The sequence below is a fragment of the Lepisosteus oculatus genome, chromosome 17 (assembly GCF_040954835.1).
Source record: "Lepisosteus oculatus isolate fLepOcu1 chromosome 17, fLepOcu1.hap2, whole genome shotgun sequence".
Lineage (NCBI taxonomy): Eukaryota > Metazoa > Chordata > Actinopteri > Semionotiformes > Lepisosteidae > Lepisosteus > Lepisosteus oculatus.
In genome coordinates this window covers 8098082-8124873 of record NC_090712.1, presented here as the reverse complement: position 1 = coordinate 8124873, position 26792 = coordinate 8098082, and the positions used below count along the sequence as shown (strand labels likewise).

General features: G+C 35.2%; 1 protein-coding gene across 2 annotated transcripts in view; it reads right to left on the bottom strand.

The window, feature by feature from the left end:
- Nucleotides 1-410: 410 nt before the first annotated feature.
- Nucleotides 411-26792, bottom strand: part of macrod2 (mono-ADP ribosylhydrolase 2) — a 601357-nt gene continuing 574975 nt past the window's right edge. For both annotated transcript variants that reach the window (XM_015362869.2, XM_015362870.2), the window contains exons 15-20: nt 24514-24594; nt 23462-23542; nt 17703-17765; nt 5628-5690; nt 3636-3707; nt 411-1828 (exon numbers count right to left, since the gene is read on the bottom strand). In XM_015362869.2, the coding sequence (XP_015218355.2) occupies nt 1800-1828; nt 3636-3707; nt 5628-5690; nt 17703-17765; nt 23462-23542; nt 24514-24594 (389 nt within the window). In that variant the 3' untranslated portion in view covers nt 411-1799. The remainder of the gene's footprint in view (nt 1829-3635; nt 3708-5627; nt 5691-17702; nt 17766-23461; nt 23543-24513; nt 24595-26792) is intronic.

Here is a 26792-nt window from a genome sequence, read left to right as displayed (position 1 = left end):
AAATGGATGGAAAAGGCCATGGCATGTCAATGGAGAAAAGCATAAGGAAAGTGAAACAAAGGTTCTGTTTATTTTTATCCTCCTTTACCACGAAAACATCCTTGATTGAAAATATTTTTGGAATGTAGCTTCTTGCAGGGTAAAACTAAAGGATTTCTCTGGTGATGCAAAAAAGGTAGGAAAGGTGATACCCAAGATGTGTTAAAGAAGGTGACATGTTCCACTTCTTTGGGACACTTCTGAAAAACCAAGTATTTCTTTGTGTATATTAAAAACACCTTCCAAATATTTGCTTCAAATTAGGGCTTAACAGCACGATATAAGATATCCTAACTTGCATACGATATAACAACTGAAAGTTAAGGAATAAAAAAACTTCAGAAATAAAAAGACTTAGGAAATGTAGGACATTAGTTCTCACGGCATTTAATAACGAACATTTTACAGAATAACAAGTATTCAGGCATGGAATCAACGTTCACTTTTATTTTTTTGTCATTTTGTTAACAAACATCATAGTATGAAGGCATCAGTTGTTTTAATAAAATCATAAGTATGGTAGAGATAAAAATAAGAAAAAACAGGAAAAAGAGAAAACTAACAAACCAGAAAATTGTCACAACTTAAAAAAGGCATCAGCCATCACATTAGGTACTAATAGTTACAACTCATTTGCAAGCAATGCACTACAACATTGAACTTAAATTGTTTTTTCTATGTATTTGATTTAATTATTTTCTGTGACTGTGTTGTAACCTATCAAATAAGGCAAATCCAAGAATAAGGAACAACCCATTCAACTCAGAAAAGGTATAATGAAACCTATTTTTGTAACCAAAGTCAAAAGCAAAGCAAGCATGCAGCAGAAATATGCATATAAAGAACGATTTTGCTTTAAGAAACATACAAATCTAAACAGCATCAGCTCCCCAAAATAATGAACAATTCTTTTTCAAAAAGCTATACACGTTGCTGCAATGTAGGTATAATGAATCAATGCACTTTAAAACATTTTATAATGAAAGCTATTTTGAAATACTTTGTCATCTGAGACAGGCTTACACAATCTGTTTTAGGTGTAAGCGTATGCAACAATGCACCATATCTTAGAATGATGGTTGTTAAAAGAAGTGACAAACCCACAATTATTTTGTTTCTGCTCCTACCTTAGCCACTTGTTCTTGAACGTCTGTATATAACTCAGACTTCCAGAGAATAAGTTAACAACTACAAGAAGTAGTAAGGTTTCTGTCTTTGTTTTTCAAAGGCATGGTGAATTCCTAGAATGTGTTAAGTGTGTCTTTTACCTCAGCTCAGAGTATTTTCATTTGCATTTCTTGTTCTTGCTGCAAGCTTTAATGTTGTAGATGAACTGAAAATTTAACGTAGATGTGCTCTGAGTATGGACGATTGGCAGTCACTGGCATACATAGCTCCAGAACAATACAGTATAAGCAACAGGACGGCTTATCTACTCTCAGATGCACCATTGACACAAAACGTCATCATCTAGCCAAAGGATATTCTTTTTTATAGCTTGTGGCAACTGCAATCAGTGCTAAGCATATGATTTCATTCTGAACATCATTCACCTACAAAACCTCTGATATGTTTTTTATAGATATATTTATATATGAAGGAAAGCGATTTTAAAAATCATGATACATAAACGTTAATGAATTCATACTCCATCTTCCTAGCCTATAAGAATCCTCCCAGTGTGTACATATTGGTGAAATGTGTGCCTTCACACAATCTGACGTCTCTCAAAATGCATTCAAACTGCCTTCTTAGCCTCTTCATGGGTCCTTCAATTTGCCCACATAATCTGTGTGAAAAGAAACAAGAAAGATTGGTTCAGATTGGCAGGCACAGAGAATTGCAGTTACCTTAGCGCGGATATTTTTATTGCTGGACATTTAACCCATTCCTTAGCAGTATTTCAGAGAGTAACGGAGAGAAATCGTTCCAGTCATCTGGTAAGATTTTCTGAAAGAAATGTGTATACTGTATATTACAAATGATCAGCTTTTTATTTGAAATCTGAATTAGATTAACATTTAGGGGATAGTATTTCAGTTACTGTGCTTAAGCTAAACTTAAAACAAATTTTACATAGTCAGCATGATTGTAAAAATGTACAAAATGTCAAAAGTAGCAGGATTCAAATGACCTTTATATACAATAATTTTCTACTATATCCATGTACTGTACAGTATAGTACAGTATCTGATATGAACTACATGCAACAGTGTTATAAAATCCTGGAAGTTTATAGTTTTCTGTTAAGTCACTCAATGTGAATTAACCACTTCAGTGCGTTGCTTCTGGAATCAACCAAACACTGCCTTTTATACAGTACTTATGATACTTGAAATTAGTATGTTTTTAATCCAATGTACAGTAGGCATGGAATAAGCTTAAAATAAATTGTATATTATATTGAACTTATCATTCATTTTAATTTCAAGATCACACATAGAAATTACTTGGCTATAAAGCTAAAGTTTTGACCCAACACTTTTTGAGGGCACTGTATATAGTATGGCCATGTTACACTAGACCAACGTAACTACTGAGTTACAACCACAATGCAGTGCATTAGACCCACATCACAACTTGTGCAACAAAATAGAACATTATACACCACTTTTACTACTGCATTATGATTACAATACCTCATGGACCAATTTGCAAGTACTTCTCAGTACCATAAAGAATTATATATTTTCCTTGCAGTTCAACGGTAAAGCTTTCTGATTTATATGACTGTAATCTGAAAATGTACTTGGATTCTCAGTTTAGGCTTAGCACCCCAAATAAATAGCTCATAATTTCATGCTGATAAAAAGTTATGCAGTATATCAATCAATACATGGATACAGTATGTGATGTACAGTATTTTCTTTAAAAACATAAAAATGTTACTTTTTATTTACTTTTTGATGTACTATAACTATGTTCAATTCTTTGTTAAAATGTACAGCAGGCTGGAAAATAATTACTAAAAATGTCCTTTAAACTGTTTATAAAGTGACATATTCACTGACTCAAAAAATAAAAACAATGATTTTGTTGCATAACAATTATTCTTTTTTCACCTTAGCTCTGTCTCTGAGAATCCAGCAGAAACAACCGTGATCTGCTGAATATTTTTGAAAGTGTGAATGAAACAAAGCAGAAGATCCTTGATCCTTGATCTTTTTTATTGTGCTTTCATTTTGTATTAAATATAAAAAGACCTAGAAGACCTATAATCTAATGGCCACAATGTACCTTCAAGGAGGAGTTATTTTATGCATCATTGTGTGTCTAATAATGCTCATATTCACTTATCTGTGTAATGTAAGTATGAACGCATGCTAATGCACTATGACAAATATCGAGAACAGTACCAATAATTTGACAGTACACTGTGAAATGAGCATACAAGAAGGCTTTTCAGCTACCAGAGAAGATGTTTGCTGTGACCTTAAAAAACAGCTCCTGTTACAAAATCCCCCCCAAAGGGGACAAGGTTTCTTTTTTTCAGCCTAGATTGAATTCAAAATTAACAGCTGAGCCAGCTACTAAGGATACTGAAGCTGACATACGAAACTGATCGAAAAGATGGACTGCTTTCTTTTCTTTCTTACCTTTGGACTGACTGTTTTCTGTTGGAGTTGATTCAAATTCTTGTGAGTCCTCTACTTGAGTGTTCATTTCAGCTGTAAGAGATCAAAGAGAAAAAAGAGGAAATTACAGCTCTCAAATAACACTTTCTAAAATTCTGTTGGGTGCCACACTTTAACATGCAGGTAAAATTTATATTCTACATTGTTGGAGCTAAAATCCTATGGTTGCTGCCTGAAGACTGGGGGGCTGCACATCCAGTCCCCTAGGTGGGATTTTTCAGATTGGTATTGAGGTTTCAACTGGAAGCACAGTGGTTAAGATGCACCAAATAAGTTATTTGGTTAAAGACATTTACTGAAAAGCCAACCATGGAACACATACTATATAAGAATAAACAGAAAATGATCAGATGGAAAAATAAGCAATTCCTTCTGGAATTTCTCAAAAACACAGGACATTCTTCTTCATTGTGTCTGTTGGGGGGCTTTGCAGAATATGAGGTGAATAAAAAGATTTTTAGAAAACAAATTGTGAAATAAAATGGCAGGTATAGGCCATTTGATATACAATACATTCTTAACAGCAAAGTTAAACTTCATTAAAAAGCATTACTGTGTGTTAGATATTTTTGAGTGGTTTTATCCTCAACCGCACCGTTGAACAAGCAGGGAACTTGGCTTTAGTTCTAGGTCCAATGGAAGAGCTTCTCCCTAATCCCACTGTTTAAGGTAGGGTTTATGTAATGTTTGTTTTTCTAGGTCTTTGATTCTAGATGCAAATCATTGCTGCTGGATGACTGCTTCGAATGTTCGGTAGGTAACAGTCCTATGACTGAAATCACTCCTGTCTGGGTAGTGTTGTAGGTTTACAGATCATACTGTACATTATGGTCCTAGTTCGAGAACAGAATGGAATTCTTCCTGGTGTCAGACAAGAAACAGAATGACAGACCCTATGGCAGAATAAGATAATAGGTAAAAATAATTGCACCTCATTCAATTAAGTTTGGTTTGGGAAAACAAGGCTCTGTATTAAAAATTCAAATCAATCCTTTTCTTTCTCATAATGAAACAGTTCAGTAGGAAATTCTGATTTTCCTGGAAACACTAACAAAGATTAAATTGAATTTGTTTTATTTTGCACTGGGGTATTAAAATTTTAAGAAGGCCTACAAGTCATTTATTTGTCAAGAACAAAGTGACACACACCTTCAAATCCATTACACACCATCAGTTATTTTATAGCTGCTGTTAAACTACTGATACACTCGTTTCTGGGAAAGGAAATCAAATTGTCATATAAAAATGCATACATTGCAGTCCGGTTTTCATGAAAGCATTTGTCAACAGAATTCATCTCCAAAAGTATTTTTAATATGCAGTGTTATATGCAGAGAAACGCTTTCTAAAACAAACGTCAGTCCAATTTTATTGTTTTTAATTGTGTGCTTTGTTATTTTTATTCTAGATGGATGCCCAGCATAAGTCAACCACCATTTCCAAGTCAGTGACAGGCTTTTCTCTGTTCTCTAATAAATCAAATCAGGTCCATGGAATCGTGTCAGGCTCATATTTTGAACTGGCCTGGAGGAGTGATAAATTTATCTGAAAAGGTCTTCTAAATCTATACTGGCTTTGAAGATTGTACACCATACTGCAAGTGAAGTTGTGACTGAAATCAAAGAGCTGATCCAGCAGGTTACTGCTAATAACAGTGTCAAGTAAGGGTTTTAGAAGACTGGGTGCTCTCAGGGGGAAAAGAAAACATAAATGTATAGTTAGAAACCAAAACGGTTCTGATAGACTGTACCCCCAGAAGTCGACCCCATCTGTACCTGGCTTTTGGGGTGAACTATAATTTTCAAATTAATGCTAAAGAAATAAAAATCAACACCAATGCTTTCTGCTTGACTCTAACACCACAAAATGAACTCTGTATCAGAAACACCTTTCCAATCTGTCTAATTTACACAGTAAGTCTATATTGCATGTTGTTCCCCTCCCAAGTCTCACCTTCATTGATATCGTTGGTTTCTTGTTTGCTTGGTGATGTTCCATTTGAGGCTGAGCCTGTTCCTGGGAATAATTTTTAAAAAGAAATGATCAGACTGGTACTGTAAATTATTATCGAACAACACTTTAAACTTTAAGGCGATACATTTTATCATTTCTCTCTCCATTGACGCAGAGTGTCAATGATCTTGAGGTTTTCTGGCTGTTCATTAACTGGCATGTAGTGTACGTCTTTAAATATGCGTGGGTTCCATAATGTTGGAACAAAACTCCTTGGGATTAAATAAGCTTTCTTGGAAACCCTCAGAGCAGGACTGTATACTTCCAAAGCAGGGTTCTGGGCTCGTACTATAGGTTTTTAGTGAGATTTTCTGCAAAAGTGGACCTCTAGTATTCTCTATGTCCATACACCCTTGTTTTCTCTTCTGGCCTACAACACATCAGGCTGAGGTAATATGCTGCTTGTGTAGCCGAAGAGTTCCAAAAGGGATGTGGAGTTAAGGAGCAGGTTATGGGAAGAAGGAAGAGCAATGGCTTTGGGGCCAATACCAGCTGCATTTTGGGAGCATTCCATTCTTAGCTCTCTAGCCTGTTGCCCAGCAACAACCATAACAACTACAGCTCCAAACCCCCACCTCCACCCCACCCCAGAAAATCAATTAAATTTCAATACCCCACACGGAAATTTACATCAGGAGATGGATAGTACTTAACGCATCAAAGTCGTTCATGCCTAGAAATTCAATTCCTTCCTAAAGAGTCTACTTCAAAACAACAAAAATGCAAATAAAGAGAAAGAAACCATGCAAAATTAATTACAGGCTGTCTTCAATCTCTGGCAAGAAAGACTCACAGGAATCCTCTGAACTGTTTGTGGTCCCATCCTCATATCAGTATTTATAGATGTTTTTTTTTTCTCTTTACTTCCACACCAAGCCTCCAGATAAAAATAATCTTCATCCCTAGGCTTTACTAAAAAGGATGTAAACAAATTCAGCCTCTCACTTCAAATGAAAGTTGGAAAACAAAACACAGAAACATTTGCTTCTTAGCCTTCTAAATATGTGCTGTATATTACTGTTCTTTTATCCCACTCCCTACAGTATATAGATTGCATAAAGCAGGACTGCTGCTTCCTTCTTGTCAAGTTGCCAGACCACTGCAGGTGTTCTCCGGGAATAAACAAATCTTGACCAGTTAAATGGCTCTTTAGGCTGTACATAAAGATTCAACACCACATAAAACACCTAGTAACATACAGCCAATACATTTTTAAAAACATTCCTTAATGGTATTTTTGGCTCTATAATCTCTGATAAGAAAGGTATCTGGTTTCCTGTTCTTACTCCCTCACCACTGAAACAAAACTGCCATGGTATAAAATGAAGACATATCTTTTACTAAATAATGCATAATTGTATATTTTTACAGCAAATTAATGATACCATTTGAAGCCATTCACTTTTATAGACACGGGATTAAATTACAGGGCAAAGTTTCTCATACTGCATTCTGTCATTTAGTATTTACTTTTTTAAACAAGGAACTGTATGCTTCTGAGTAAGAGACAATAAGGTAAACTGTGGGAAATTAAGGTCATCAGTGGGAATGCCTGTTTCAGAGGATAAAATTCTCATACTGTCAAGAGGTGTAAATATGATTTCTCTCAGTACTTGGATATCTAATACTAACACAGATGAAGATCTGTGATGAAGTCACCACAATAAGAGGAGAATGCAGTTTCCACTATTCTTGTATACGTGTCTACTGTAACTGTATGTTTCTTGGTGATACAGTTGTTTTTTACACAAAAATACAAAGATATGTTTGATTCATTCCTATTTCTGATAAAATGTTGTGGATTGAGATCCCTTGTCAGATTCCTCTTTACTGCACTCTACTTTCCAATTTAAACAAGGTAAAGATAAACAATAGCTCTGAGGATTGAAATCCTTCAATGGGTTCAATCCTATTTGACTATTGGTACAAGCCACTCTTTGGTCTTGAGACCCTCCCAACTATGATTAACATTCACTATGTCACATGCAGGATTTGAGTAAAAACCAATAGCCTTTAAATATCAGCACACCAGATTGTGAGGGGGTAATATTTAAGTTTTTAAACCAATCCAAAATCCAAAGGATTATTTCAAGATCAAACATGAAAGATGGACACATTGTGGAAATTAAGTGGAGATATGTTTAGGATGAAAAATGGAGGCCCAGTCAAAGTTCTGCAACAAACTGAGATTTTGTGGTCTTAAGGTAATCCATTTTGCCTGGATCCCTCTCTGTGTTCCCATATATTTACAGTAAATTTGAATGGATATATGGTGCTTCTGAGTGTGGTTATGAATCTTTTGTGCTTTGAGAGGGATAAATTGTAGAACTTTCTGCTGAATGCAGAATTAAAAATGAATTAAAAAAAAAGCATTTTAATTGTCTGTTATAGTCAAACAGCATTGTCAGGTAAAATACATTGCCAGCAAACTCTGATATGTCCATTTACTTATGATTACTGTTTATCAGGTTTTGCCTTCTGTTAAATTTTAAAGATGTAGTTCATTATTACAGTGTGCACAGTCTTTCTTTAGCCAAGGAATGCAATACTTCAGTTCCACTTCACATATTACCAAGAACAACAGTGCAAAGACAATTTTGGTTCAGACAAACCTATTTACTACTTTTAAGGGAAACAGCAGAACACACTTATTTGGTGTTTAATGGTTCAGTTAAGCAGAAATTCTCACTTTTACTCTAACTCCAAAGGAGAAAACAAAAGTGCCATTTATTATAGCAGCCTGGTTTTAGATCCCTTTAAACTAAGACTCCAAATAGCTTTCTCCTGCTGGGTAATAATACTGAAGCCTCTGAGCAATACTGCTATTTTTTGTTCTAATAACAAGCTCTGATAACAACAAAAAAGCACATAACCCAAACTGATTTGCCTCCGTCCACAATCAGTGATGGAAACGGAACTGGCAATCTCCTTAATTTCCAATTATGAGATGCCTCTTGTAGAGAATATGGCAACGGTCATTGTATACAGTATGTGCAATGAGGAGGTACAACCTTGATTCAAGGGAGAGATTACACCAAACATCACTGACACATTATTATTTTCAGAACCCTTTGCATGCATGGAAAGTCACATCCCTGGATGCATATGACAGAAGATTGTCAGGCAATATGCAAACTGCCACAATGCTGGCTTTAGGTTTAGCACAAAGATTGCTGTGAATGCCAACATGCAGATTGCCTAGCTGTGATAGAAGTCACTATCTATTTGACATTATTTATTCCTTTTATTTATTAAGGCTTTTTTAATGTCGCTGGTGCGTAAACAGTCTTCTTTCAGCTGCATATCATCAAAAAACTAATGAGTTTATGCCCTTCTTTCTATTTCAGCACACTATAGTGAGAAGGAATATGCTTTCCTTTTATAATCTGTCTTTTGTTACACCTTTTTATTTATAGTGCCATGTTCATAAGGAGGCATCAATTAGCAGTACATTTGAAAATGCCACCATTGTTAAGCAGTGACTAAAAATTGCTATGTAATTACCTAGAAATGAATTTACAACAAAGAGAATGTATGTTTTTTGTTATCTTATGGTGCCGTTTTGAAAAAAAACCCCCAACATTTTATACATTCTAAGCAAGCGTCTTTAATTTGTAGATTTTTTGGCGTTAAACCAATAAATCACTTTACTCTGCACAGTAATTGATGTTCAGACACTTTTTCAATTTTATTTCTTATCTGAAAGAACATTTTAATAACCTTACAATGTGGGTGGTATACCTGCTCTAAGATCAGTTGTGCTGGCACTGCCTTGCACAGACATTTGAAACAACTACGTCCAAAACTCCCATCACAGAAGTGACATGGAGGGAAAAAAAATGCAGTATAAGTCATATTCATATTCATATTCAGACAAGCAGAAAATTAAATCCCCACCTCTGGTACTTTTAAGTGTTGCTTGTAGTTAGTCAGCACAAATGTACTAAGCCTCACACACATTAACACTCAAAAAGCATTATGATGCCAAACATTTTTTAAATGTTCATGGTAATAATGCACCCTTCTATCCCACTCCTGTACTGTATATAACAGGCTGAACTATTTCACCTTTGTTCTGTCGTGGAACTGCCATTCAACTTTGTGCTCACTAATCTAGTGTGTAGAATTCCTTATTTGAGTTTAATTTTCTTACACTGGATGTTTGATGCTTCAAGTTCTCAGGTTTCCATTCACATGCAGCTGTGTTTGTTATGCACTGTGACAACTTGGACTTTCACAAACCAATGCTTCCGTGTATGAAAAACTCATCATCATTTCCGAGTATGAAATACTATATTTATATGATTTAGAAAATAAAAGCCACATATTTTACCTTTTGTTAGAATTATAAGAATAGATTCACCAATAACCCATAACAAATAATGTGGAAAATCCATTTCCGTCATTGTCAATAGTTTTTACTATCTTGTCGATTTCGTATTGCAAATTCAAAGCAATACAGCATGTGAAAGTAACAGTGCTGTTTTCAGAATGCATCAATAATAAATGTTAAAAGAAGGTGCTTTTCTTTTAAGAAGAATAAGAATTGTTATAAGCTATAGATAGCAGCTATGGGCGATCAGAAATTACAGGTTTGTAACTCTACTTTAAATTGCAAATCAAGTTTCCTTTTCTGTTTATGTAGCTTTCAATATTCCAAAGGCAATAACTCTGTGATGAGTTCAAGGACACAGTTAAACTCCCTTACCTGTAACTTCTGTCAATGTACAGTACATTATATCACTCTACACAGCATGTTCATTCCACTCACTTCACTGAGAGCATAAACTTTTTTATTTCCATGTGACCTACTGTATTTAATTTGCTGTAGAGTGATTATAAGAATCATTCCATTACTACTAACTAAAAGACATCTTAAGGAGACGTCAAAGGGCATTCTTAGTCCTTACCCAAGATAAACTGTCAAAAGGCTCAATAACTGCTTTCTGGACTTTTTAACAAACCATTACTTTTAGATGTAGAGATTAAAACAGCCACAAAACATGATTTATTTTCTGTAAGACTTCAGGTATTCTAGCTCCTCTGGATTTTCTGTTTTAAAATGGTTTGGCAAATTAAAGGTATTATCAGTACTATTAACATCACAGAATGCTAAAGCTTACCTTTTGTCTAATCCCTAACTATCCTGACGTGAAGTGAAGTTGAGCTATGACACCCAGGTTAACACATTGATTGTTAAGAACAGTGTCATGGGATCTTAAATGACCAGGTAGTCAGAACCTTACTTTAATTATGTCTCATGACAAAGGATGGTACAGTATCTCATGTGACACAGTGTCCCTTGTCACCATACTGGGAACCTGTGGTCCAGAGGGAGCAGAGCCACCTACTGGCTCACTGGCTAACAGCAGAACTTCCCTTAAAAATAAACAGAGTTTAACGACAGGAAATTGATTCCAGTTGTCAGATCACGTATACGCATACCTTAGCTTTGTGCAACAACCTGAAACTTTCAGGTACCATAAATATTGCTAAACATATGCCATTCTAATCTGCAAGCGACCAGAATATAGAATACGAATTTTTGTATAAAAAAAGAGAACTTCCCTCTGAGGGCCCCAAACCGATTCCTGGCCAGACTGAGGCCCGTTTAGACCTGAAGGGATCAGGCTACAAGGTTGTAAGTCTTGGGGATTTTTTTTTAACTTGAATCAAATACAATTTGGTCTTAAAACCAAGTCTAAGGGACACTTTGTTGATGGATGCTTTAATGGATTAATGCCCATCTGGTTTTGTCTGCCAACCATCTGGTTTTGTCTGGGATAATACTAATATTCTTAAGATGTATGGTTTCTATACACATCAGGCTATGTCAAAATGTCCTGTCCCTTACTAAAGTATTTAACATGGTCACTTGAAGCTCATAAAAGAAGCTTTTAACTTTAGCAAATTTAAATACAGATTATCACCAAACAACTGCAGTGCTATTATCCTCCTAATAATACCTAAGCATGATTTCCTAGCTGGGAGAAGATACTCCCTCTATAGACAACATCCATCTGTTTAAACACCACCTGTGCGTAACAGATTTGCATGAGGAATCTGTTTTCATTACCATTAAATGTCATTTAGAAAATCTGTTACAAAAACGATGGACTGTAATTCACCCCTGAAGGTTACAAGTCTTCCTCTTTCATCAACCATCCCTGACATTCACTCAAAAAAACTTCTACAAAAAAAATAAAAAAAACACAGAAATCCCTGTGATATTAAACTGTCAGCTTATTATCTAGAAGGGATGAATCTTAATAACAAAAATGTCACCAGAGATTGCATTCCTGGGTGAAAGATTGCATTATTAGGCACTGTGAGTCACTGAAAATTATCCCTGAAATGATGGGAGCCCTATGAAGGTACTGCATCAAATTTGACGGTTGATTTCTGGAATCATTTTGAAAATTTGGAGAACAGAAAAGTTTTCAAATTGACGTTTAACAGCGTTGTGTGAAAAATGTGCATGCTCAATTTGAAACATTGCCTAATTCTATTTACATCCTAAGATCAGAGTTTATGGTGCTTATCAACGATATTTTCTTTCTAATACAGTAGGTGCCCTTGTATAGTACTGTAATGCTGTACAAGTACATCATAGTATAGTAGCTTGAACTATAAAACAAAATGTTTTACTTACTGTATGTAGATGGAATGGATGTTTATAAACATTTTCCTTTTCTCTGTCCACCTCTAACTATAATTGTTTTAATCATATTCTGAGCAATTGCTTCATACAACAAATTTCAGTCTTAGTTCTGTTTAAGTTTAACTACACAATATACCTGAATGTCTTAGAATGACCTATATGTAACTGCATGTACCAAAACACATCCCTGACTATGAAAGAATTCTTTCTAGACTTTTTCATCTGTTGGATATAAGTGGTGGCTTTTTCTACTACATCAAAGTTAAAAATTGATTGCGATTTCTTCCACAGATGATCCTCTAAATCCAAAATGTATTCACACTTATTATAACTCCTCCTGTTTCCTGGTCTTAAGCCAAATCTTAATCGGGCATGTCACCTTTTCTTCTGTCTCCTTGATTGTGCACCTGGAACACTTCCTATATAGTATTCTTTAAAAAAATCATTCAGAATATCAAAGTGTTTCTTCTGCTTTTGCGCCATGACACTAATATTGAAGCAAAATGCCTTTATGTTAGTTAAGCATGACCTCCCCTTCCTGAACCCATGCTGACTATTCTTAATCCTGCTACCGCTTTCCAGGTGTCCAACTGCTAGATCTCACTAAAGAATCCCCATCAACCTTGCCTCCTTGAAAGGATAATTAATTGCAGCTTTTCTGCTATCAAGGCAGAGTATTTGTGACTGTCAATCACAAATAAGTAAGAAAGTTTATTGTTGTACTTTTTAACATTTAACCAGATTACTGCAAATCACCTCATACTGCATTATACCATTATAATGCATACAATATGCATTATGCCATTACATACTGTATTTATAACACAAAATGGTACAAAAAGCCACAAAAATTAGTGCACATTATATTTTATAATGTTGAAAATTGTAGTGCAAAACTTAAGAGAAAATTGACTTGTAGTTCATTATGCTATATAGCATTAGAGTTAAGGAACTGTCTATCAGAGCTGGACTAAAAACAATGAATTTAAAAAGAAAAGAAAGCATTCTATTATACTGAAGCAATAAGAAGGTCATGTAAAGAATAATTTAAGAGACAGCAGTCTTTCAGCAGGTGCGAGTGAATTCTATTTTAAATGTTAGGAAGAAGTCCGGGTGGTCTGACAGCTCTGTGTGTTTGACCTTAACATTGGCCAAATAAAACGGTATCAAACATTCCTTTATTTCATTCTTCCAAAATAGTTTTTGGGCTCCAAGCTGCCTAACTACCCCACTGCGACGTTGTCTTAACATGGGAAAGCTGCACTATTGATCTACTGAGAATTAAAGATCTGTCCTCTTTCAAAAAAACATTCCAAGATGCAATAAGGTCTTACTAAAAAGACTAATGAAGTGGTAAATTTGGAAAGCAAACCATTTTCATATGTAAATGTTAAAAGGTCATAGTCTTTGAGTGTAAATATCTCCTCTGAATAAAGGTACACGCTTACAAAAAAACACTTTGTGAAACACTTGATTGTATATACAGTTTTTATTGCTTTGAGATAATATAGGATCTCACAATCTAAACCAATTAAAAAGTACTGAACTGTGACCTACTGTGAAGGAAGGAGTCCTGATTTTAATGCCCTGTACTCCCCTACATGCACTCAAAGTGAAAGCCAAGAGAGCCCTCATCAATATTCTGCGATTTAAGGGAAGAAAGGAGAAAGGTCTCCGACGCTAAGTGGTATTGTGCTCTCCTGCGGATTTGCCTAACCTTACAAGCTTTGCTTTACAAATCTTTTATTGAAATCACTCAGGTCTTTAACCGATCCCCTGCGTGGTCTGAAAAGCCTCAAGCTAATTACACATAGCTAAGACATGCTTGATGAGATGGGAAAAACACGAAGCTCTTTGAAGGGGTGAAAAGAAAAACTCCGACCATCTGCTTGCAGTGTTATGGAAGATACAATGAGGGAGCAGAAAAGGAGGGGGGCAAATAGCCAAAGAGTAAACCTACAGAATGCATTTAATTAGCAGGTCAATGAGAGCCTTCAACATGTGGAAAGCAGACCAAAGCAGACCTAAGCAGACCTTAGATGAGGCTGGTAAAGGCACTATTTCACCACGAGACAAAATCTGTCAGACATGTTTAATTGAATACTTCTTGGAAGACTTTTATTTAAAAGTTTATTCTGATTCAACTTTTTGGGGAAACATAAACCAAATATAAATATATTCCCAAACTTACCAGTTCTATAAAATGTGCATGGTGCTTTTGGTGTCAATTATGTTACAGAAAGGTTTAATAACTTCATTGTTCCTCACCATTTTTCAGAACATGCTTTGCTTCTAGCAGTTGGCTAAACATAAAGTGTATGTTCACTGTTCAATTCAAAACAAAATAATCCTGGTATGAAAAAATACCCACTGGAATCACCTCAGGGTTCACACAATGCTTAGCATGAACACTGCTAAGTTAGAATAAACACTACAATGTTGGAAGATACAGATAATTATTATATTATTCTTTCTGTTTTAGTTTTATCCTAAACATCGACAAACCAAAAGCCAAAAGATTTCCACAACAGAATCAAACATATTGATAAGATACCTAAAACCTGCTGTTACTTATTCTGGAAATAAAAGTTTAGTTACAGTATACGTTCCCCAACAACATAACCGGGTCTGAAGAACTAAATCCCTAAACAAATGCATGTCTTTTGATAATATTCCTTAATGGCAGAAATCAATTTTTATTCTATGTAATTATTTGTATTTGTGGCTTTTCCGAGTGAAAATCATCATGACTTTGACCAGCACACAGAATAAAGCCAAGAGAAGAGTTTCTAGTTACAGTGGAGGTAGAACCAAAAAGTCTAAAACATCATGTGCACACATACAGTAGGAACAGATTCTGAACACATAAAAAAGCGAACAAACATGTAAACACTAGAAGTGATAATGTTGTGTCTCAATAAAGCCACCAATCTGCTCAGGAAAACAGACTAAGCAAAATGTACACTTTTTCACTTCTTTGCCTTTTATTAGATGATGGACTCTTTTTTTTTATTAGAAATCAGACCCTGGCCAGGGGCAAAAATTGGAATTGAAGGCATCTCGAAGTCTAAATTTCAGGACAATCTGTATAGATTTTTAAATGAAATTTCCACTACTGCACTTAAAAAAGCTGTAAAGAAGAGGATAGGATACTGTGCAAACCTCACAAGAAAACTAATAAGATATAAAACAGATGAAAATCAGATTTCTAGATGAAAGAACAATTTTGACGAAAAATACAGTATACAGTATGGCTGATCATACAGAAACAGAAGGTTGCTTAAAATTCAAAAGAGGACACCCACCAACACAACCTACACACCTGCAATACCCACTTGTCAGTGACAGCTACCCTGCCTTTCATCACTTTATGAATTACTTAGCATATTTTGTAGCTCCTCATTGTACAGTCTAAACGTTGTTAAACTCACTACAAAATGCAATAGCTCAAAAGCGGGGCTGTCTCCATTAAGCACCTACGAAAATACAGAAACCAACACTATCACCACCGTAATTAAAGACACTCAAACTTATCTCTTGTAAAATTTAGATTGTTGCCTGCATAAATTACGTGTTAATCATTTAATTAAAAACTTAAAAATAAGAGAGCCGGAAAATGCATAGAGTATCAAGATTTCTAAAGGTTAATTGATTTATAAGAATTCTTTCCATCAAAAGGCTGTTTTTGAATCAGTAATCTGAAAGTAAGAATTTGTCCTTAAATGATTAATGTCCTTCAACAGGTCTATCATTTCAAGGCATTAACAGATGAAAAATACCATCATATTTCAGTGGATATTAAAGCATTTCATTAATTCTTTTTATCTTCAGTGACAGAGCCATGAAAAATACTAATAATAATGTTATTAACCAAGTGCCTTAGTCACAGCAGGGCTAGATATTATTGAAATGCATTTTTATGTTGATGACATATTTCACACACATTTTTCAACAAATTTAATTGCCTTTTCAAACACAGCTCCAGAAGCGTACTTTCTACATACATAAAAAAATCCATGCTCACAATATATCAATTTACAGTTTTAGCACATTTCATCTACTCTGAATCTTCTTTACAGTTAATTTCTGTCATAATTACAGAAATGGAGAACTACCAGAGTGAACATGTCAACTGTGATATTGAGTGAACACAGTAGGCAGCGACTTCTGTTTTCACTTTCTAACACTTGTTAAAATCCTAAAGACCTGTTTGCCATCACTTGTTATATCGCATTTGTGGTATAATACATTTGTTGTGTGCAACACAGTTTGATGACACATTATATGTTATATGTTAATTTTTAAAAGCATAGTGAGAATTAAAATAAAAATACAAATTTCATATACTACTGTATAATGGGAAGAACATGGCAGAGCTGTTCTTCTTCAAGAGATACTATCTCTGCATCCTTTCACAGGGATATAAAGACTTCTATTCCAGAAAGCCTTAAACTAGGTTCATAACTTCCTGTGTTCTCAGTGACTGACTAATTTCTTTCTAAATCTCTCCTTTCATCTACAGATTTCTGCCATCCATGCTTCCCCTAGAATGCATCTCCCATCCGTCTATCTCACTGGACCCTATTCCTCACTCCCCTGACAGACTCTTGAGCCACTCCTTTGCCTTGTATTTCCCGCTCTCTCCAATTCCTCCACACATCGGAAATGCTGTCATTTTATACTTTCTGTTCACTTTTCACTCTGGAACTAAACTCTGGTAATTTTCTACTTTCCTCTTCACTTTTCATTGTGGAATTAACCCCGGCTTGTTCCTTTTCATTCACACACTCACTCAGTTCTCTACGCCAAGGTCCTCCAATATTTTACTCAGCAAGTATCCTGTGGACAGCTATTATGAAGAAGTCTACTAAAAAGTGACTGCAAATACGAAACCTCCAGTATCTGGGCTTCTATTTAACGTTGTTTTTTTGTATTGTGATTCTTATAGCACCTTTTTTATTTGCTATATCTTCTTTAAAAAGAAACTTACTTTATTAAAGTAACTCAATAACACTTTTCTTTTTACTAAACTCTCAGTTCATTTGAGCCCTAGAAAAACTGTTTCGTATCAAGATGAGAGACACCCCCCACCATGAAACAAATTGTTACCTGTGATGTACTTTTTATATTATTTTATATTATATATTTAATATATTTTTTATATATAATATATTTTTATATTATAATATTCAGATTTATTCAATCCATTTCAAAGTTACCAATTATGCAATTACAAAATCAACAAAATGTGTATAGGTTTGACATGTTTTTTTTTCTCTTAATTGCTATGACATTGAGAACCAGTAAATGTCAAAGCTTGTCAAGATTTACAGCACCTGCATGGGCGCACTCACCATCCATTGGCTCTCCTGATATGCAGGTCTCTTTGGCAACACCTGTGGGATCTGCTGTCTGTTCTGCAATGACAAAAAAAAATTATGTAATGCATGGTGAAGCTGAACCTGCTTTCTGAAATGAAACAGATTTAGTTATTAAGGGGAGATAGAGAATGATTTATATGGGTGAAAGTAGGAAGACAGGCAAGATGCTGATCACTAAAACACTGCTATCATTAACATTATAAAACACATTTATAAAACAGTTAGCTGAATGACCAGTGACTGTAGGAAAAACTAAACACATAAAAGACTGTTGAATCAAAAATCCTCTGTCAACAAACACAATTGAGGGGTGCTTCTAATGTTTTTGATCATTTTTCAAAACATTTTTTAATTAAGAAAATATTAAGAGGAAAACTGCAATTAAAATAAAAGTAGTAAATGAAACACACAGCAGAGATTTTACTTTAAATACAGAAAGCTATAGCTTGTTGGGGTAGAAGCACCAGCTGTTATATCGCTATTGCCAAAATATCTGCAGTAAGAGAAGAATACTAAATCAGTTGGGCAAATAACACTTGGAACTCTGCTTTCAGTTGCCTTCCACCATTTACATAAAGCAGTAGTGTGGGTCACATGTAACGTCAAATAATACTCCATATAAATTTTGCCCCAGAGAGGACAAAGAGACAGAAGTTCTGATGAGTGACAACATCTCCCTGATGCCATACAGTAACATGTTCTGTGGTGCTGATGTCAAGATGAACTTGCTAGACAATGGCAAGGCTTTGCATAGCTACCAGCAGCAAATTATTCCATGACCTTGAGTGTAATCCTTGCTCATTTCCCCAGCACAATATAAAAAGGACTGAAAAAAGACACTGATCAAAAGAACATCTTCAAAGCTACATTGAAATTACGTACCTTCAAGCCCATTTGCTGAAGGCACATACTGCAATACTTTCTTTGATGCTAACAGGGAACAAGCCAGGGTGACCAGATAATGGACAACACACAATGGCTACACATTACTAGATTGGTGGCTGAATGATTAAGAAAACCCTTATTTAAAGAGAGATTTAAGTCTCTAATGTCTTTCAGCCAATTGCCAGGTATTTGCATAAAATTCATTGACTAGAGTCACCTATACCCATACTCCACCTGCTACTCAGTACCAATTCATCTGCTTATTTTTTATTAATAAGGTTATCTATTATCCCTCATTATTCAGCCAGTATTTTAGCCTTTGTAAAAAATATTGTCTATTTTTTGGCTTCAACACTATGCCTTTTCAATAATAAAAAATCTCAAATTTCACTACAATTTTAATTAAGTCTAAAATAAATTTCAATAATAAAAAAAAATAATAAGCCATAGTCTGGAATTGTTTAATCTCTGTCTCAATTGCAGACTAATGGGACCTTGATTGTATATGTATATGTTATAGAGTTATATATGTTATAGAGGTATATATGTATTGATATAGTCCTCAAATAGAGTTGCTCCTGATCTGTTTATCTGTCTTGTTACATAACAATGGTGAAGGACAAAACATTGCTAAACAGACACTTAAAACATTACAGATACTGTATATAAAAATAATCATGCACAGGTTAGGGAATTGTATAGTACATTTGTATAATATTTAATTATACTATCATTGGCATAAAACGTCCAAATATGTTTTTAAAAAAACACACCCATTTAGGATAATAGACAGAGTGTTTCTAATAAACATCGCTCATTTTTTAAACTGTTCAGATTCAGAGATTTAATTGCACATTCATTAATGGCATGAAGTTCAAACCTTCCAATATGGAATGAATAGTCTCCTTTAGGAATCGGCACAGTTCAGCTATCCTTAGTCAACAGATACAGTAAGCAGCAAGAACTACAGTACCACAGGAAAACCAAGAATGCATGAAATATACAAAGCCCAGCAAAATCATCTCCTGAGTACCACTCAATGATATACAAACACAGGGCAACTGTTAATTTTGTTCTGACAACCCTTACCCAGAGGCTATTCCTACTGAGCTCTCCAAAATTACATTCATGTCAAACGCATCCCATTGTGTATAAGAGAGCCAAAAAGTGGCACAAAACAGCCAATTAAAGAATTCTCCCACTCACATACCAATTCCTCGGTGGAAATTCCTTTCAGTGCAGAGAATTCCTCTGCAGGAAAGCTCTATAAAATGCACGTCAGGCGAGACATACTAGGACAAAGCCTGAGTTTTGTTTAAAATTATACAATAAAGGAACTGCAAAAATTGGTACAAATTGATTCAGAATGTACTGTATGATTGTTTTTCTTTTCTGATGGAACAACACATCCTGTGTAAGAAGAATGCACATACAGTACATTACATTTATTCTATGCCATGGGCAAATTACTCAAAAGGTGTTATTTTTTGGATCCATCATCAAGCAGAATGCAGTTTGCACATGCTTTTTAAAAAAGTGACATTTTTTAATTCTTTTCATATTTATTTATTCAATAAATACTAATATCTAAGAACTATTATTTTTAGGAGATATAGTATATGAATGAAGCAAAATTGCGCAATGAATTAGTAATTTGTAATTAACAAATGTCAGCTTTAAAGTTGTTATGGCTCTCCATGATGTGAGGAACAAAATGAACAGCAATTTAAATTTGCCATTGAAAAAATATACAGTAGAGCCGTCTGATGTTGCCATGTGACTTCAAGTCACCTGATTCTGTGATACAGCCTGTGCCAATAATCTACAACACTTTGAACAGATAATGCAATGAAAGCCATCTCTTGAGGAAACTGATGCAGCCAAAGTAATGGTTTCAAATACATTTCACTTAAAGAAGTTCCTCAGAGATGAAAACAAGACAAGTCAGGAACAGTTCAACAGGGAATGACTTCAAGCTGTGGCCTAAAACCATCCCTTGATTATTTCTTATACTTGTCAGACACCAGTTTATCCTTCATTTTACAAGGATGACATATGCTCCGTTAATCTCTCAGTAGGATGTGGTGAACAAATGGTTTTGTTTCATGTTGCTTTCACATTATTGGTTTTAAATATGCTATTTATCCTGAATCTTGGGGACATACAGTATACTGTATGTGCCAGCAAAATGAGAACTACTGTATGTACTGTATGTTCTTTTAGTAAAGTTAAACAGTTCTTCAACTTTCAAATCTTCACCATCAACCCATAATACTACATCAGAATCACTAGTGAAACAAGAACCCAAACTCTCCCAAAAATTCAGAAGAGTTGCATGTGACCCAGAAAACTGGAAGGGGTTGCTTACACAAAGAGCTGTGTACGTCTGGAAAAAGCTACCCTGCCATTGGAATATAAGAACACAAGAACATGATAAAGGCCATTTGGCCTATCTATTCGATTTGGCAGTTAGTAGATAATTGACCCAAGAATCTCATCCAGCTCTTTTCTGAAAGGAGCATGGGTAACAGAACTCTGTTCTCCACAATTGTCAAAAGAATTCAAAACGGAGTGTCCCAGATCAAACAAGATTTGCAGGTTTTAATTCAGCAGATTCATGGGAAACACTAGTGAAGTCTGAACCCGACTGAGTTTTAGGATTAAGATTTGAGTCCTGTTGTTAGAAATGAAGGATATTCGAACAAGCAAACAAACAATAAATGTTTTAACATTTGGCAAGCAGGAGGCTGTCTAATCACACTTAATATGTTGAGTATATTTTTGAATCATCTCATGTGGAGTTCTCTGGGAAGCAGGCTTTAAAAATCTACTTTGTGGAGAATAGAAAGAAACGGTCAATATCTGTGGCTCAATACAACTCTCTTAGAGATACCCTCATAAGAGATGACAGAGCTACTTAATCTATTGCAATTACTTCTAGCTTTATCTCACCTTTGTCAATATCCAGTGTTGCAGGCTTTTAGTTTCACAATCAGCTAGGTAAATATAGCTTTTTTTATTAAAAGAATTTAATATCCTAGGTTCAATGTCTGCGATCATTTTTATTTTGATTAAACTGAGCTAACAAACAGTATCTGTATTTGTATATTTATGTCAGAAGAAATGTATTTCAGGAGAAGAGCATATGCAGAACAAAATGGATTGCATAGTCTATTGTATGTAAAATATGAATATAAACTTCAATCACACTACTGTATATAACTGAAGAAGTAAAAATATGGTTTGCGCCAAAAATTACCACCAAATGCTGCCATTGTGAGGAATAATGAAAAACAGAATATAGAACGTTCTGTCAACAATACATCATCATAATCTGAAAAGGTATTTTTTCAAAAGTGAAGTTAAATGTGTATCTAGAAAACAAATAACAAAAATGGAAATAAATTTACACTAAATGGTTGGTTTCCATTGTAAGATGGAAGCATAATCGATTTCTTGGTAATAACATGTAAGGGCTGCATTGAAAGTTGACTTTGTAAGTGGTATTCTCAAACAGCTATCTGAAAAGCTCTAATCAAATCAGCGCCAGTAAGGCTTCACAGTCATTAGGCTTTGCCAATGGAAGCACCACAATATTAACTTATTTCAGGAAAATCTATGTAGCATGAAGAAAAATAACAGTTTTCAAAGTTACTTTTTTGCCTAGGGCTCAAAAAAGACATTTACATGTATTAATGTTTTACAAGAGTACTCAAGCAATTCTTTAAAACTGTCAGTCTGATAAAATAGATGTACAGTAGTCATTTTGATAAAACAGGTTGGGGAAGAGACAGCACTACCACAAATATTAATGGAAAGCTTTGCAAATCAATTAATTTTTTTTAAATAATAAACAAGATATCACATCAATGCATCTTACACAATACTCCCATGTGTATGAACAGAATAAGGAAGCCGGAAAGTTCTGCAATGTTTAATTTCTGACAACTTTAGTCTATGGCATGAATGGAAAGAATACAAAAGCAAGTAAAGACAGCATTTAATTAAATTAATTAAACAAACCTTTGTTGATTTTAATTTAATTAGATTGCTGCTGCATGTCCTCATTGTTTAACTAAAGAACCCCTAATATTAAATGGACTTTAAATTAGCGCTCCACTTTTAAAAGAACTGTGGACTCCCGGCTAAAGTCGAGTTTGGGCTTGAACAATCTGGCCTTCCAAAGTTCTCCACTTAATTCAACTGGTGAAAGACTTCCTCACTCCTTTGGCTGAACTGCTTGTTGCTGCTGTTGCTGCTGCTACGGCCACCCACCATGTGGGTGCTGCAGTTCAGTGGTGGATAATGTCCCCTCTTATATGAAAAGGGCTTTGGGATGAAAAATTCTATATAAATGCCTTAATTATTGTTTCCCCTTTGTGAATAGTCAGTGTCTGATATCTGGTGAGAGTAAAACTCTGCACTTGGGTGACATGACCAGGTTATTCAAGGCAAATATAAATGGATAAGTTTAAAAAGACCGCCTGATTTCAGGTGTTAAACTCAGTCCTGAGGATTCAGATATAAAATTCTGTGAGAGAATGGACTTTTTTGCTAACTTGGTTACTGTGTGGGAACTGTGAAAACAAGGGATACTGCATTTGCCGCAACACCCTCTTTTGAGAGCAGAGAACATTTAGATTTTTTCTTTTGCTTGTATTATTTTACTGCACACTTACTGAAGACACAAACAATAACAACATCCCCATGATTCCATGGTTAATGTACTGAAGGTCTGATCGACTGTGTGTTTTTTAAACTCACGGGGGTAGTTTTCCCGAACAATGGCAGCCATTAAGAAGCAATACTGCCAGCTGTGGAGTGAGCTGTATTGATCTTAGTTTTACCGTGGCTCTCCGGTGCCTCTGTTCCCACCTCTGCTGACTGAGACTTCCCTTCATCCTGGTTTGAGCTGTTCTCACTTTGTACTATCAAAGCAAAATTATAAAAGGAGAAAAACAGTAAGAAACTGCTCTTTACCGTATGCTCACATTTATTTCTCATTTGTATTTCTTTAAGGAATAAATGCAGGTTTCAATATCTTCTGCGGTATTGTTGCTGTATTTATTACAATGATCATGATGAAATATGAGGGTCATGAGTGGGGGTTTAACATTTTTTTTTCATTACATTTGAAAAAACACAATGGGCCAATGGGCAGGTTTATATTAAAAAATAACAATGGCGAGCTGAACCAGCTATGCACTCATCTTTAGTCTTCATCCGTGTGAATTGTTAATGTGCAGAGTGCAGATTTCTTTTCATAAAGTCCTGCTTGCTGGAACACCACTCAGTTTGGTGCCAGTCAACCAATTATACTGTATGTACTTGAATGACTCTTTTCTCCACCAAAACCTCTAGGTGTTCATATAGAATTTAATGAAATACTAAAAAGATAACAGATAAAGATATATATTTTCTGTCAGGTACAGTTTTATGAATGTTTCTAGAATTTAGAAATCTTACAGAACAAAAGAAACAAAAGGGGTTTCTATAATAGCATGATGTAATTACATGTCATTCTAGGAACATTATAGATTTGGAGGTGGTGGTGATGACTATGTAAAGTATTTACAGTATGTACAGAGTGGTGTCACTTACAATATGGCTTTTTATTGGAGGACAAACTATGTAAACTAAATATGGTCCTTTTATTAGAGGACAAACCTAGTGTACGACAACATTCAAGAGGGGTGCTACTTTTAAGGAACTAATTATTAGTACAGTTATTCACTGTTTTACTACACTATGAATAAGGTTGCACTACATGAATTAACTAGCTAAAGAAGCGACAATTATGCTGTGTACCTAAAATGAAAAATGTAACAAGCTTCATTTTTTTTAATAGACTTCCCAATTCATCTAGCCAAAGTTATTTTGTTTAAAAAGGCTCTATCACCCTCAGTGATCTCAGGATCCTCCATTGATTCATCTCCTTGGCTGTGTTCCAATGAAAGCTTGTCCTCTTCTGTATTCTTATCTAAAGATAGAAAATAAGACAGAAATAATTCATCCTGAGTTTAGAATTCTGTGAACTCATACAAACCCTGAGGCACGGATGGCTCAGCGGAATACTTCCCCAGACTCATGTCTGTATAGAGCTAGGCTTGAAGGATCAAGTCCCAGGTGAAAAGAGTGTGGGTTTCTGAGCTTAGAGTTAGGTAGACACTGGGACATCTCAGCCACAAAGTAGTGGTACACTGAAGAAAACAAAATGCTGAATTTCAAAAAGTTGATGGCAGTTAGATATATATTGTACACACAAAGAGAGGAGTTTTCATTGTTCTACATGAATCACATGAAATATCAATTTTGCAGTATAAAAGCTGAAAAATTAAATTAAAAGCACGCTGTAAAATACTGCACATAACAATAAAACAGAAACAAACATATACGGTACTTGTATAATACCTTTACTTGCTTTATTAAATATGGCAGATCACAGTGACCACCACGATCACAGTACTTTCTATAAGAAATGTACTGTATACTGCCTAGAAAAAAAAGAAAATAACAATACACAACTAGAAGCCTACAGATTTGAGCTCCAGGCATACTGTTCAAGTGGAAACAGGTGTTTTTGGTTGGTGCTACTATTGCTGAAGATTTCTCTAGCATCAGCCATTGTAGCATGACTGTTTTGTGTCACAGTACATTGCACATGCCTTAAGCTTTGTCAAGACCTGCCCGCAGAAAGACAAGTGCATTCTTAGTGAGGTGGGGGGAGGGAGGCAGGGAAAATTGCAGGATAATGCAGGAATCAGCCTGGAAGAGCACCCAAAACTGCCTGCACTCAGTAGTGCATACCTCCGGCCATCTACTCATGACATCCCTGCTGCATCCACTGTGTAATCCTTGCATGTGAATACTGCCACCTCACTCTCGCATACAGTAGCCTACCCAAATGTGGTAAATCACATGATGAAAATATATTAACAATACAGGCACACTGTTTAGGGGTGATTGTACCAACTAAGAATCAAACATTAGATTACGTGAGTGATGTTTCAACATTGTTGATAATCTATTCAAATCATTCTTATGCCCAGATTCCCAGCTGTACCAAACTGTTTATGAGAGGCCTACCCATTATCATTTGAAAAAACTGCAAGAAGCCAAAACCATATCTTGGGATTCAGAATACATTCTTATTCGATTATAGCTTGCTGTAAAAAAGATTTTTTTTCATCCCAAGATAGACAAAAATCTGGAACATTAAGGAAATAAAATACTGCACAAGATCTTATAAACCCAGCATATCGAAAACAGCTAACTAAGCAATCCACATGAAATTGGCTACTCTGTTTTTTTTTACACTAGATGAGTAATCTCTCGATAATTACCGCTAGTATAGCATTAACGTAAATACAAAACTATTATTCCAATAATTATTATTATTTGAAGAGCCAAATGGGGTTAAATAATACACCAGGTCCTGATGTAGAAATAGGCAAAAGTGCCGCAGAATGCTGTTTAATTTAAATATTTACCTCCTGACTACCTTCAATGTGCATTTTTGAGAAACTAAAAACACAAGATTGATTAATCAAAAATGATTTAAAAGTAGGAAGAACAGGAGGGTAGAGGCCAGAAGCCAACACTTGGAAAGAGACATCCTTAATGACGAAGATCTTGTTTTATCATGTCATTTGAAGAGTAGCATCTCCTACAGTACAATGTCCGCAATTTCCATACTGGGGTATTGGTTTGCAAGTGGTGGTTTTGAGGGGAAGAGTACACCCTGCTGGTGCACCAACACCACTTGCAGCAATAACATGGTTTTCCTGGGAGGGCTTCGAATCTAGTACTGATTAGGCCCAGCAAGCTGAGGTTTATAACGTTTGTGCCAAGTGACATTTGTGACATTTGATCCTGTGTCATGAGTCATGTGAAACCAGCTTTGTTAGCGAAAAAATACAATTACAGACACCCTCTCAAGGTTGTCTCAGATGTCGTCAAAGTTAAGAAAATTTAACTCATGTTGTCTGCCAAAACGTACATTTGCAGACAAATATTATTTTGTTTCCATATTGTAGTAATTAAAGCATATGTATTAATTCTGAGTTAATCAGTTGTACTGTACATGAAGTAACTAGAAGACCTTGTTAAAATAATTAATATTTTTAAGACATTGCATTTCTGAAGGGTGTTATATCATAATTGATTTTGTTACTGAAA